At 33.6% G+C, this 14,512-nt stretch overlaps 1 protein-coding gene across 9 annotated transcripts in view; it reads right to left on the minus strand.

Moving 5' to 3' along the window:
* rno (rhinoceros) overlaps positions 1-14,512 on the minus strand; it is a 60,740-nt gene that overhangs the window by 36,049 nt on the left and 10,179 nt on the right. For 7 of the 9 annotated variants that reach the window (XM_014436823.3, XM_014436820.3, XM_014436821.3 and 4 more), the window contains one exon: positions 6,447-6,589. In XM_014436823.3, the coding sequence (XP_014292309.1) occupies positions 6,447-6,589 (143 nt within the window). Of the gene's footprint in view, positions 1-6,446; positions 6,590-10,389; positions 10,469-14,512 lie in introns of all 9 variants that reach the window. The other 2 variants (XM_014436824.3, XM_067046388.1) reach the window with 1 other exon arrangement.

Below are 14,512 nucleotides of genomic sequence, written 5' to 3' on the forward strand. Positions count from 1 at the left end.
TATATATATGGCTGGACAATTAATGCATGGAATTTTATATACAAATCCCGATTGATATTTACTGTCTATTGGGTCTTTTGTTCTATAAAATTTTTTTAATTTATTGTTTGGTTTGAAACTTAATGATATATCTTCCATATCATAATCTTTAAAGGACCTTTTTATTCCTTCTGACAAACCTTTTATATAGTTACAACTATAGAACTGCTTATTTGCTTTTAACGCATTTTCAGTTTTATTTCAGTAAATATCAAAAAATCCAGAATAAAAAAAATTGACAAAAATGACAACAAAATAAAGGTAGGGCCAAAGAAATCAGTATGTAAGTGAAGGAAATAATGAAATTGTTATAAAAATAATTAAAAAAAAAAAACTGTTTGTAGGTATCCTTGAAAATGACCTGAGGGTCTAAACGTTGGAAGGTTTTGAAAAGAATAAAGATGAGAAAAAAAGGACCAAATTTGTTTTTAAATAAATCAAATAAATCTTTTGCTGCAGGCAATGGTAAAATGGTATGAATCATGTGAATATAAAAATAGTTACTTGATAACGTATTTATACCCATATTCAATAGTTCCAAGAAGGAGGTAACTTCTCAGCAGCCATTTTCAAAGCTAATATATTATTTTTCAAACATTTACTTGTATTTCTTGAAATATCATAAACATTTTTTAAAAATAAATAAATCATCATTTGTTATCATGCAGCAGAGAACACAATTTTTTATATAAATATTGAACTAATATTATACAACTCATAATCAACACATGGATATTGAAACAAAATAAGATGGTACTTATTTATAACATTAGAGTCATTTTTACGTATTAATGTAAAGACAATTGTTGAATTCAAAATATTAATGAATTAGGAAAATGCTTAATTCAAACATAAAAGCTGACTCCACTTCAATATAGAATTTATAGTTTTAACAAATATAACATTATATAGTAAAAATGTGATTCTAATAAACAAAATATTCTTTTCAAAAAGTGTTTATCTTAAATCCCCTTGACCTCAACTGTTCCTTGCAGAAAGGATTATCAAATCATGAACATTCAATTCAAATGTGTAATGTAACTTAAAAATTAATTAGTAATTAATTCAAAACATTGTTAGACATATTAGCCTACATCTCTATTCTTCCTATAAATGAATATAAAATCACATTTAATGCGCGCACACACACAACCCCATGTGGAGTTGCTAGTCTCCCATTGGGTGCCACACCAGGTGGTGGGCAGCGGGATTCTCACCAGATATGGAGGGAATCGGGGAAATAAAATTAGATCGCCCTCAGAGATCAGCAATTGTGGAGAACCACAGGAGGAGCAACAGCAAGATGGCGAAAATGATCGAGAAAGAAACCTCGCCCTAAGCCACCGAGGCCTGACACAGACATTGTGAAAATACCGGAGAGCTAGTCCTAAGCAGATGTCATGCGAAAGGTGAGAGAAGAACTGGGAATGGTGGAAATGGCCTCTTCAATCAATAAAGGTAGCCTGTTACTCCAATTGGACCAAAAGAAAGAGCAATCTCTTGCTGCACCCCTTTTCGAACTGTAAGATTTGGATGCTCTCACCACCAAAAAGGAGGTTGCGGAGGCCTTAAACCTCTCCTTGGTGAAGAGTCAGTGCCCATCACACGAGTAAGATCCATCCGTCAAGCCTATGGAGGTATACAAACTGCGGTTCTTCAGGCTGGGAAGGTTATTGCTCAATGTAAGGTACGAGTAGGCTTGATTGTTAGCCATATACGCGAAAAACTTAAAGTGACAAAGTGTTTCCATTGCTGCTAGTACAGACACATAGCTTGGAATTGTGTTGGAAATGATAGGACCTCCTTATGTCGAAATTGTGATAAAGCAGGTCACAAAGCAACAGACCAGAAACCTCAATATGCATTATGTGCGGGAAATGGAGATACTGACCATCTCAGCGGAAGAAGTAAGTGTCCGGTTTTCTGTTTAGCATTGAGAACAATGACGCAAATCTAACAACATTGCAAATGAGGATACTCCAGTTGAATTTGAACTATAGGGCAGCTGCTCAGGATCTCCTCTACCAAACTATACGGGAGCAACACATCAACGTCGCTATTCTCTGCAAACAATACAGAAATCTGGATGGCAGCTCGTGGTTATCCCATGTCAGCGGTAAAGCTGCTATTTGGGCCTGTGATTCCCAAGCTATTCAGGAAGTGAATACTGCATCGCACTCCGGCTTTGTATGGGCAAAGATCAACAATGTGTACATCTTTAGCTCTTACGCCTATCCCAGTATCACCATCGTAGACTTTGTAAATTTGTTGGACCCCATTGTCTTAGAGGCTAGTTTTCATAAGCCAGCAATCATAGCTGGTGATTTTAATGCATGGGCGACAGAATGTGGAAGTAGGAGAATAAATCGGCATGGTGAAGTTCTTCTGGAAGCTTTTGCACAATTAAATGATATGATTCTTATGAACACCGGAACAAACCTGATGTTCACTAGAGCAGGAAGATCATTGATTTGACATTTGTTAGTGGACGTATGCAACGGGTTGCTGCTTGGAAGGTTTGTGGATTTTATACAAACAGTAATCACCGGGCTATATTGATTACACGAAAGAAGAGTTGTCGATGGAGAACCAATGGCTGGAACACGAAAACTTTTGATGACGCTTCATCCACTTTTATATCAGGGGCTTGTGATGCAGCTATGACCCGTTCAAAATCTGGCAAACATCATTGCTCAGTGTACTAGTAGACGGATACTATTGCCCATCTTCGCCTGTGTTGCAACCAAGCAAGAAGACATTACCACCGAGCGAGACGTCTTTCGGAGTTTTCTGTGCTTCAAGAAGAGTTCAAGAGAGTAAGAAGGAACCTCCGACAAGCCATGAAGAAAGCAAATGACGGTGCTGGAAAGAACTCTGTGATGAGGTGGATGCAGACCCGGACGTAGGCCTTACAAAATAGCACTTAACAAACTAAGTAAAGGCACGATGCATTGTCAGAACCCTATTTCCGAAACAGGCGAATACTAATGGATATATAGGCAATTTATGTACAATGGATTTTCCACAAATCATGCAGGAAGAGATAGAGGACATCGCCTCAGACCTACAACATAGCAGGGCACCAGGATTGGACGGAATTCCTAATGTAGCTCTGAAGGTGGCTTTCAGGAAACGACCGGATCTTTTTATCGATCCCTTCAATTCTTGCATTCGTGAAGGCTCAATTCCGAAACCTTGGAAGAGACAACGCTATTTCATAGGGTAAGGGAAGACAGGAAGACCCATCAACCTATTGTAAGGCATTTGAGAAAATCCTTTCCCTCTGGCTACAAGAGTTCACGGAGGGAGTAAATGGCCTCTCGAGCGCTCAATGTACAGCAATTGCAGAAGCAAGGTGGAGGAGAGATGCTAAGTGTTACACATCACTCTAGATGTTAAGAATGCTTTTAACACTGTAAGATGGACCTGTATAACAAATAGACTATGGCGGTGCTAGTCTATCTTATGAGAGTCCTTACAGACTACTTCAAAGAGTTTTGTTTTATCTTTCAGACATAGGCCAAAGGAGATACGAGGTGATTGGTGGTGTCCCACAGGGCTCAGCAGTAGGGCCTCTTCTGTGGAACATTATGTACGACGCAATCTTCAAATTGACCATGCCGGAGGGAGCCACAGTTGTGGGATTCACAGATGATGTTGCAGTTGTAGCGGCAGCGAAGTACTTGGAAGAAGTTACCCTCATTGCAAACCAGGCTGTTTTTACGGTCCGAGGTTGGCTCTCTTCGGTAGGGTAACAACTTGCAGATCACAAGACCAAGATTCTCCTGGTAACTAGCAGGAAGCAAACTGAGTCCATCACTGTCACGGTGGGTAGGCACAAAATTTGTTCTCAGTCTTTCCTAAAATACCTAGGAGTCATGATCGATGCACGTCTTCGCTTCAATGTTCATCAGCGCCAAAGCTGCTAAACTAGCATTCTTAATGCCAAACATTGGAGGTCCTAGAGAGAGTCGCAGAAGACTTGTTGCTAATATTGTCTCCTCAATGATGCTCCAATTTGGAAAGGCCATGGTTACCAAATCATATCGGAGACAGATGGTTTCCATTTATTGTAGAGTTATCTTAGGGATACTTACTATTAACAAAGTGTTTCCTATGAGGCGGTGTGTGTGATAGCCAGAATGCCACCAGTGGAACTCCTTGTTGAAGAAAGAAGCAGGCACTATGGACGATGTTCTCATGTTTTTAGAGAAGAAGAACCAAAAATTGTGATCGAAAAATAGCAATAGCGTTGGTAGGCTGCAGATTCCGGGAGGTGGACTTGCAGGTTAAAACCCGATGTGGGCTTGTGGTATGGTTGCCGGCATGGGGAGGTGGATTTTTATGTAACCGAACTGTTGACAGGACAAGAATGCTTTAAAGCATACCAATACGGATTCAAATTGGATAACACCGCAGAATGCCCTGAATGTCAGACTACCGAGGAAACAGCGGAGCATGTATTTTTTGCTTTGCGGCAGAAAGAAGTGAATTGGAGAGTGTTTGGATGACGCATCACACCAGAAAATGTGGTGAGCCATATGCTATGCTCAGATCAGCAGTTGAACACAGTGAAGAGATTCACCACAGTCGTCCTGAAGAGGTTGACAGTGGAAGAGAGATCCAGAAGATGTGACTAGCATAGAAATGTGAAAACCATGTGAAGAAAATGAGGCGGCACTCAGCCATTTCCCTCCATTTCTATTAGAAAACTGATCGATCACCATAGAAATAACATACATAGGATAGTTCTCTCTTTTAAACAGCTTCTCCTCTCTCCCTCTATAAATATTAATAATGAATTCTTGAAATAATAATAAAAATATTTTCAATAAAACCCATTAAGATTTAACTACAAGCTTACTAACATCTATACTAAACAAAAATATTCTATTTCACTTCAAAGCTACTCTAATTTTGTCAACCATATATCTTGTTTAAAGTCTTATTATAATAGGGTCTATAAAAAAAAAAAAAAAAATGACTGCTTTAACAAATTCAAGATTTCAAAGGACTGTAAATATTTTAATCCTATTTAATACTTACCTTTACTTAATAATCCCTTTAGAGCATTCTCTAAGCTTGTTTAATCCCATTCCACTTCTTCAAAAAAAGCCTCAGGTTAGTTATTTGTTTAAAGAAGAAACATGACAGTGTCCTACGAAATTATCGTAATTTTAAGATATTACTGGAAAAAAAAATTTCACAGCCACTCAAGCAACTCGTGAAATTATTAAATATGAAGGGGAAGGTGTCTTTGACTAGCGCACTGTGTGGCGTTGGTTTGAAAAATTTAGAAGTGGAGATACGACGTTGGAAAGGAAGAAGGGCTCCAGGGGACCATTAATGGATATTAATGAGGTCTGCAGGAAGCTGTTGAGTCAAATTTGTCCACAAGTACTCGTGAACTTCCCAGGAAGTGTGGTGTGTCGAAAGATACTGTTAATCGCCATCTATTCTTCATGAGGAAGGAGAAGAAGAGCAGTAGACTGGTCCCTCACGAACTTACTCCCCAGCAATCACTTTCCGTCAAACAAAAAAAAGTTTAAAGAACTTCAAGGGTTCGAACTTCTGCCTCATTCACTATTTAGTCCTTATTCACCAAGAAAAAATTTGATAATTTTGCAGAAGATGAAATTGCAATTCAAGAGTTCTTTGACAGCCATCCCAAAGAATGGTATCAGTGTGGATCCAGCAATTGGCGAGCAGATGGCCAATGATGGTAGTAATAATGGACTATACTTTGAGTATTAATTGTATTTTATAACAAAGAAATAATAATACAAATATTTGGTTGAAAAATGGTCATTTTTTGGAAACACCCCATTAGTTCCTCCTATCTTTGTAACAACAAAAATTATCTTAAAAATGGTATATAGTGTAAGAACATACATTTCTCATCACTTCCTATAATCCTACTACTTCTAACTCTAAGAGCAAGTTATATTTCTAATTCACTCAATTTATTTTGATAACACCCCTTACACTTAGTTACTAGCCTTCAATTAAAACATAAAATTAAAATCAGTACCGCTACAACCCATAATGGATAAGGATCAAGATATTGAATCAAATTTTGAAATACTGAATTGAAGTACTGTTTTTTGAACAATGATTGTACAAAGAGGTGATTTGTTCATGACCAAGCTCGACCACCAGATATTTTCCAATTAAGAGTACCTACTTTATAAAGGCTGGGTAGGCTTCAGGAGGGCTCTTGAAACCACAGGTTTGTCTCACAGTAACAGAATAAACCAGATTCTAGGAGTTAGCAGCACAGTGCCTACTCACTAAGCTACATTGCTCTCATTTCACTAATTCAATAACTTTATTCTAATAAAACTGATATAAGTTACAAGCCATAATTAGAAAAGTAAAATATAAAAGAAAATCTAAAAGTACCATACCTCAGCAGGTGCTTCAGTAGCACTCCTGTTGTAAATCGTAGACATCTTGAGGTCAGTGGAGCGAGGAGTCCACCCTTCCAAGGTGGCTTCTTCCTCCTCTGCCAATGCCACCGAACGCCCTCCTTTACGCCTCTTCGTAATAACTAAAAAAAACAAAAACATAAAATATGTAACTCATTGCATCATACTAGTACCAATACTAATGTAATCTAGTTTAACTGTGACCTGAACCTCTGGTAAAGGTTCAAGTTCAAGAACACAACCTAAAAATCAATATTGTATTTAACATGAAGCGTACTTTTACTGGAGCAAATTTAATATAATTAATGTTAACAAATTATCTAACATTCAATTTTATTATATTAAAAAAAAAAGTATAAATATATTAATAAAACAGGAAAATTGGAGTTTAAAAAATACATAAATCTACAATCCTAAACTGTTTGTAGTTAACACTTGAACTTGATTTGAGGTCTATGGACTTTCTATGAAGTGAAATGTGATTAGAACAATATTATGATTGGAATCAAATAAATAGTTCTAATTGAGCTACAGGAAAAATTCTAACATTTTAGCTTCAAAAAGCAAGACTGGATAAAAAATGGGAGCAAACAACAAAAAATAGCTCCAAATGATAGAGAGTTGCAGGACTTCAGAAAAAAAAAAAAGTTAAGCAATGAGGTCCACCTAAGTCCCTGAAAAAGGAGTGGAGAAAAGAAATAAGTTTCCTCAGCTCAGGGAAAACTGAAAAAAACAAGTTGGATTAATATACAGCTGCTAGAAAATAACACAGCCCTTTCACTGTGGCAAGATAATTAATTTCAACCCATTTCTTTAATCGAGAACATTCCATGAGTTTTTCAATTCAATCTAGTTCAAGGATATATTTCAAGATGGGCACAAGATACAGAAGAGAAAAAGAATGATAGAAACTCCGGAGATTATTGATGAAGGATTGGAATCATTAAAGCATTGGTCATTCATCCACTGGTATGCACTACGTGATAACTTAATACTATAAAACTGCAATAACCAGTGCCAAAAAGAAAATAAATAAAGTACTGAGAAAATGCTAACCCATTGCTCTGTCTGAGACACAACTATCTCTTTAAAGAGTAGACAAATTTTGTTGCTTCTTCTATTTTTTTTTTTGTAGGGTTCTAATCTCTAATGCCTGTGTATGTGTATTAAATCAGACATCCAATGTGCTACAGCCAAAAAACCTGTTTTTCTCTAGACTGCAGAGACAAAACAGTTTTAACAATTTTGATGTAACTTACTTAAAGTTTCCAACTTAACAACTTCATTACCGAAAAAACATACATTTTATATATTGTGATACTGTTCATGATATAATACATTTATTTAAAACGTAATAAGGTCACGAAAAAACTCACTATTTTTATAATCACTCTTTCGATTTTTTTTAACTTGAACAGCCCTGATGAAGCACAACAAAGTGGGGCATAACATCAGCAAATAAATAGTTGTTAACTATTTTTTGTTCTGTTTAGATCACATCCCCAACTATCTCGTTTATATATATTATATATATGTTTTGTTTTTTTATTTTCAATAGTTTTATCCGTGTTCGCACCCCATCTTTTTTAAAAAAGATTTTTATAAAAGCATTTCAAGCAATTAAATTTCAACTGACAAAGTAACTAATTACTTTCTGTGGGCAGTGCCAACTTTATCTGTAGTTGCATTACGGTTTTTAAATATTTCATTAGCCCTACCTATCTCTATATCTTTGATAAGAAGCTTAGCCTAAATCAACTTCATCTTACTTTAGGGGTATTCATGATCTTTAGTTTAACATATTACAGTGTGTTAAATGGAGAACTATTTCCTTCTGTTATCATTACCATGTTAAAACGATATAACATATAACATGGTTGAGAGTCTGTTACTAGGTCTGTTAAATGGAGAAATATTTCCTTCTTTTACCATGTTAAAACGATATAACATATAACATGGTTGAGAGCCTATTACTAGGTCTGTTAAATGGAGAATAATGTCACACAATAGATCAGATGAGCTCGGCACCATTTTGTTTGATGTAGTAACAAACAATGTAGTATTATGCATATTACTTGCTCATATTTTGAGTTTTGATTGTGTTAGTATTGTTTAGGATGTTTCTATAACTAATAAAGCAATGGATGACAATAATAATAATAATAATAATAATGTAATGACAGTTGTCAATTAACTCATCCTGATTCTCTTCCTCATGAGTTAAAAGATCAAAAAGACACTCAGTAGCCAAACTTTCACACAACTTCCACTTTTCACTCACTCTAGACTTGTAATAAATTACTTTAATCAAAACTTAAGTAAACAATAACATGAAGTTTTGGAAGGAAAGGTTATAAAACAAGTTGCACAGAAAATCCGCTAGGAGATGTAATACATTTAATATGTTAAAACATTTTATATTTAACACATCATGGATCCCCCCTACCCTTAGGTCTAAAAATAGAAGATGTTCAATCGCAACCACTGAAAGTGTAAAGAAATAAAATATTTTACCAGACTATATTCAACATTTGTTTTGGGAAATGGGAAGGCAGTCTTTGACTTTCTTTTTTCTGGCTTCATCAATGAAATCGATGGCTTTTTAGGAAATAATGCAGTGACAATTACTAGAATATCTAAGTCTTCTCCAACCATAATTACACATTCAGAATATATAACATTTTCTATAGCCTTTCCAACAATGGTTGTTGTGTCAGTAAATTCTGTAACTAGATCAACGTGTTATGAATGTTTTCATCAGAAAATTCCGAATCAACATTGTGATGTTTGTTCTTTATTCCTTTCTTTTGAGATAAATTAATCATTTGACATCATCAGTAAAACTATTTCATTAAATTCAACATTATTTACATTGAACTTCTTCTTTCTAAAGTATTATAAAAATCTTTTTGAATAGAAATTATTAAAATATGACTTACAAGGTTAAGGACAAGGGTTAATTGTTAACTGAATAAACCTTTAACATTGTACTATTTTGTAGTATAAAAGTTCCATTTAGAAAAATTATGTTAGTTTTATTTTATTTACTCCAAAATGTATCAAATTTACTCAAAAATGTTAAAGTGGTCTTAAACTTATGATCAGCAGTGTATCTAATATATATTAGTCCAAATCATGAGGTGATTATTTTACATGATTTATATATAAGGATTTGCATGTTCACAAATATCATCTAGACATTCCTTAGTAATATATGATTAGCAACCATTAATAGCCTCTTACAATTTATTTTACTTACTTTATTTTACATATTTTACTTATATTTATACAACAGATTTTCTACATGCACCTTATGTTTTGGTGGTTGTGGTAGGAAAAGTGCTGTACAACCTTGAAGTAAAGTTGTCATTAGTAATAACTAGAACTGCTACTACATTAGGATGTAACAAAATTTAAAAAAAATTATATTAATACAGAAAAAGGTATGACAAATTCATGTTAAGTATTGTATAATATTTAGTTTTCTTATTAAAGCAGGGACAACAGAATTTTAAGGACTCAGAAAATAATCATCATTTCAATTCAGTCACCTATTAACATAATTCAGATAGAGAATATGGATAAATTGATGTTTTTATTGTTTTTTAAAGATCTTTAAGAATCCGATCAGGTTTATATAATCGTTATACAAACAAAAGCCCCAGTATATATAGTTTTAGTCGTTAATCTTTAGAGAAATGCAATATATATTCCAATTTTTATAAATGGACGTTTTAGTTCCAATAGAACTTAAAAATTAATTACATAACATAATCGGATCACAAATGCAGACAATAAAACTAGAAATACTTAGAAATGTTAAGAAAGGTCTATTAAAGTAAGAATGTTTTCTTATAAAGGACCTCGGAACTAGTAACAAAAAAACTAAATATTGTTAAATAACGTTTTAGTCTAAACTCACAGCTTGTAGTCATTCCTGTCCATGTCTTACATTCTGCACTCCCCATGGACCAAAAGCCTTGAAACTATAACAAGCCCACCTGCAAATGAACCTTTATATAATTTCATTAAAATCTTTCTTTAAATTTTTAAACACACCGGATAGTGAGTTTCAACAGATATCATCACTGACTCCTACATACATGTTAATTTTAATTTATATAATAAATTAAAACATATAAATGTGATTTTTTTAAAAAGAAAATCCCGACTAAGATTGTACTCTGAAATATTTCCAACGGTTGACCTTTATTGAAACAGTTTTTTAAAAACACGAATGTATTTTAAATGTAACAAAAAGGCAAAGAGAGAAATATTAGTAATCCATATCCCATTTAAATAATTTCTTACTAACAACCTCACTGTCACAAGTAATTTGGATTATAACAATTTTTACTCGGAATACTGAAAACATATAACTGACTTTACCAAAGAGTTGAACTTCCATAGAAATAGTAAAATATGGCATGGCAGCATTTCCTGAAAGTTACCTAACTAATCTTCAATAATAAATTATCAATACATAATAAAGACTCCATTACAATCACTATGAGGATGAAAAAAGGGATTATTTTACTTATGTTTATTTTATTTCAGTTTAATGTCTATGTTCTCAAACTTTGTCCAGGAAAGACGGATTAACCTAAAGATTACTAACCATTTCCAGCAAAAATGGGTCAAGATTTATGTGTAGGTCCACTATGAAATAAGTCAACCCACCCAGGTCAGATTTTACCATACAGATCAGTATCATTTATTACACAAGAATGCTAAGTTGCTGCTTAACACATTTGGTCAACATGGCCTCCTAAAAATGTATAAGTTAACCTCAAGGGAAGGTACAGACACAATTAAATTTTCAATTATTAGTGATTCAAACACTATCAGAACTAGGTATGAACTTATAATTTTAAAACTTAAGTTCTAACAATAAAAATCCTGTTAATTTTAAAAGTACTTAAGGACCCAACCATAGATCAGAAATGCATAAAAAGCAGAACAAGTTGAAGAAATTCACTAGTAGTTTAATAATATTAAGTGCACTTTCAACTCTAGTATTTCAAATTTGTCTGAGAACTATACCAATCTTGCATACCGATGTAATCAGTATAAGCTGTATTATAAGACTGAATATGCCTCTATTTCGTTTGCATGATCAAAACAAAGACATAAGATCAAAAAATTATGAAGACTCCATTATAATCAAACTGGGAATGAAATAAAGTTATATTTGTACTTCTACTCAGGAAAGTTTCAAGTTTAATCTAATTCATTAATTAAGAACCTTAAGAGAAGGTATAGAACAAAAATAAATTAAATTTTGTTTATTGTTTAAATGGTACACATAACTGCTTAATCTTAATTTATAGTCAAGTAAAATTAGATAAAGCCCAATATTCCAAAAATTGTGAACAGTGGCCTGCTCTATATTGTTTAGAATCTCCAGTATATTAGGTGCATGAAAATTCACCTACTTCAGTACTAAAAAATGTGTTTTGGCAGTTTTTTACTTATATCTCAAAAATTATTGGTTTTGATAAAAAATTAATGCTGTGCAAAATTAAAGTTCATTAAATGTTCTAAAAAGTATTTATACAACTTCTTGTTACTACAATATGGAAGGGACAAATCTAAGTAAAGTCAAATAAAAACCTAACCCTAACATCCAAAAACTAAAAAAGTGACCAATCCAGTTTTACATTAACACTAGTGCATTATGTATGGTTAGGTCTAATGGACTTAGGATGGAAGGGGATGGTAAAAGTGTAATAATGACGCTTTGTTAATTTTTGGTTTTATTTCAAAATTTATCGCATTAGGTGAAATGTGTCCTATAAAAAATTAGTACACATAAAATTTCCTACAAAAGTGATCATAAAACTTTTATTTCTATAGCATGTAAGTAGTTTTTGAAATATGAAGGGAAAAAATATGGCTAATCAATTGCACTATCTCTAAAATTGCTAGCAGATTCTTTGTTATACAAAAGAATTGGCTCAATCTCAAAAACTACCGTGTTTAGAAAAAAAAAGTTATAAGATCACTTTTGTAGAAAAATTACGGTGTACTTTAATTTAGCACAACATTGATTTTTCATTAGACCTGATTTGAGTTTTTGAGGTGTATGAGAAAAAATAAAACACATGATTTTTACCAAATGCACTTCCCATCATTCCAAACCCAAGGAACTTTTATACATGTAATGTTCTTGTGATACTAAAGAATATAGAGAAAGTCGTTTCTTCTTTGCCTCGATTTTGTCTAATTTGACTGGACTATTATAAATTATAAACATTTGACTGTTAGAGACCAATTCTAGCAACTATATATCTGAATAGATTTTAATAAATTATTGTACACCCTTGGTTTCCAATACTTGTGGAATAGGAATAAGAGAGCAACCTCCCAGTCTGTATAATGCTGGAAGGGTTACCCTCTCTAGACCTAAAATCGCACATAGACATCCTATATAGTCATTTCTGAGTCATGGCCTACGAACAGGGAGCTTTCTTAAGGGCCTTACTTTCATCAGCTACTAGCAGGACTTCCAACCAGCTCCCATTCTAAAAGCATGGCCATACCATTTCAACCGGCATTCCTCCAGGACTTCAATAGTAGATCTCATTCTTAAGGTGGCTTAGATACTGTTGCTACTTACACAGTCCCTTCTGGGTTTCCTACCTCTTTTTTAAAAATGAAATTTATAATGCCATAATTTGGTATGCATGTTTCTCATGAATTACCCAATTTTGTGATCTGTAAAAAAGAATAGGCAAGAATATTTACTTAAACAGGAGTAACTTTGTTTCTTTGGTTATTTCTTGTTTGCCTATCAGTGCTGGAGGTATTTGGAAGAATGCACTAATTCCTTTTCTTATTCACTTCAATATCTCATGGTCTATACATCCAACTGTGCTATTGACAGAGGCTAGATTCTGAAGAAGAATCTAGTAGTTTCTGCCCAAGGCAATTAATTACTAACTGTTGGTATGATCTTTTGCAGGAATTTATTATACTCAATCTTTTCTTTTCTTCAGACCATTCATTGACAGCTCATTCTTGTAGATGTTCAGGCCAATATGCAATCACCACTATTTTAGCTGCATAAATGAAACTTTGGACCAGCACTCAGAGCATGTTCCAGTATTATGCACAAGGAATTTTTCCTTTGCATATTTTTCAAACTTGGTCCTTCACAATATTGAATAGAAGGGGACTATGACTGTTACCCTGTTTCACTCTCTTGCAGAATCTGAAGGATACAGATCCAGCACCACTGAGACGAATTATACCTTTCTGGTCTTGATATACCACTTTATACTTGCCAAATTAAGTGGTATATTCCTCTCTTCTAAGGCATTCTAGATTCCACAATGTAATAAAAATAAGCTATTATATTAATTCTTATAAAATCTGGTGCATGGAGCACATCACACAACTTTCACTTACTAGCCAACTTTGATTTAAAATTAATCCTCACTAGCTTCAGAACAGGAACTCTAGCAGAAAAACAAAAGTATAGCATTTTACAAAAATTTACAATTTGATTCACTTAAGCAAATTCAAAGATTGACTTACTCCAATTTTAAAAAAATTCATGAAAGTACAGTACTTTTAATTATACTTTTCATGGTAAAACTTTAACAATTTTTTTTAGGAAAAATTATTGCAAAAATATAACAGTTTGCTAAAATTAACATTCTGTTCTTAACCATTTATTTAATGCTTAATTGTTATAGAATCAATATTAGAAAGGCTAAGATTGATTTTAAGGAGTTATCTTGTCAACTGAAAGGCTCATAGGTCAAGTGAAATAGAAAGTTTTTTATCTAATAACTATGGTCTGGAGAAAACATTATCAGGCTGAAACGGTAAACCCCTTAAGCATGTGCCTATCAGTTAAAACTCCTGTTAAAAACAGATCATTTATTTATGGGTTTCTTATCCTTCCCCATTACATTCTATGACTTCATTTGCTAAGTATTATTTATTCTACAATCTTTGGGCTTTCCAACGATACATACATATACATATACATATATATATTGTAATATGCTCCTTTTGTAGTAAATAGTATATTTTGA

This window comes from Halyomorpha halys, unplaced genomic scaffold (assembly GCF_000696795.3).
Source record: "Halyomorpha halys isolate HHAL.00 unplaced genomic scaffold, Hhal_1.1 Scaffold2115.1, whole genome shotgun sequence".
NCBI classification, from domain to species: Eukaryota; Metazoa; Arthropoda; class Insecta; order Hemiptera; family Pentatomidae; genus Halyomorpha; species Halyomorpha halys.